We start from the raw sequence: 1,148 nt of genomic DNA, 5'->3' as shown, positions 1-1,148 counted from the left end.
GAGAGGGAGAGAGAGAGAGAGAGAGAGAGAGAGAGAGAGAGAGAGAGAGAGAGAATCCGATGTTACAAATTTTCATATCATGATACTGTATACAACAAAATCCTCAATAGAAGCCCAGTTTCAACAGGTGTATACTCACGAGAAGTTCAGGGAAGTTTAAGCACAATTCAAAGGAAAGGTGAATTGCATCACAAGATCAATGCATTCTGTTCTAGGCTATATGGTATATGAAGTTGTAGAGCAAGTTTTTAACTCAACATTCAACAATTTTGCGATTACATATCACAGGGTATCAGTTGAAGTTAAATGCCAATGCTTATTATTCGAGTCAAGAGGGATATAGTGCCATCACTCTCTAAACGCATTAAGCTTTGAGCGAGTAAATAAAGTGTCACCGAGATATATATTGAAATTATGGAGTAAGAACGTAAAGACGAGGCACACACATCAAAAGCAGTCACGACGAGCCTCTGTTGGACCAAGAAGCAAGAGATTTGACAATTTGGTATTTTGGTCACAAAATATATGCGAATTTGCATCAGAATCTGAGGAGCTGGTTGCGATTCTGCAACGCGCTTACGATAATGCTATGGTTGAGATGCAACAATACAAAGCCAAAAGCAAGGAGAAATGTTCGTTATCTCACGAAGATGCTTCCTTCGAAGATATTAACGAGCTTCAAAACCACCACACGTGAGAACAAGAGGACATCCGAAAAATAGACTAGGTTCAAAGACAGAAAAATAGATTGCAAATGCTTCAAAAAAAAAAAAAACAAAAGCTCTAAGTGAGGTAAAAGTGATGTTCTTTAAATAGAGGGTAATTGAGTTTATTTTTGTTAATAGTTTTGCTAATATGTAATTTTATTTTTTATAGTTGAACCTTTTTTTGGTGGTTCAGTGGTGCAATCAAATTCCAGCCAATATTATGGACATGTTATGAATTATCAGTTCAGAGATTCAGTAGCATAGGATAGCTTTTTAGGTGTAGCGTGACACTATTTCGGATACCAATAAACATTTTTGGGTGTATTCTGCATGCTCTGCTTATTGATATTTTCTTTGTTTTTTTATATTTTGAGATGTTGCTGTTTTTGTTCAGAAATTAGTGTTTTGAATTATCTGAATGGATTTGTTTGTTTTAAATAT

The 1,148-nt window shown here is 35.4% G+C and overlaps 1 protein-coding gene across 1 annotated transcript in view; it reads left to right on the top strand.

The window, feature by feature from the left end:
* Positions 1-697, top strand: part of LOC107609414 (protein FAR1-RELATED SEQUENCE 7-like) — a 1,845-nt gene extending 1,148 nt beyond the window's left edge. The window contains exon 4 of the mRNA XM_016311387.1: positions 543-697. Coding sequence (XP_016166873.1) covers positions 543-697 — 155 coding nt within the window. The remainder of the gene's footprint in view (positions 1-542) is intronic.

Source organism: Arachis ipaensis, chromosome B01 (genome assembly GCF_000816755.2).
Source record: "Arachis ipaensis cultivar K30076 chromosome B01, Araip1.1, whole genome shotgun sequence".
Lineage (NCBI taxonomy): Eukaryota > Viridiplantae > Streptophyta > Magnoliopsida > Fabales > Fabaceae > Arachis > Arachis ipaensis.
The sequence above is the reverse complement of the archived record's forward strand: the minus strand, read 5'-3'. Positions and strand labels throughout refer to the sequence as shown.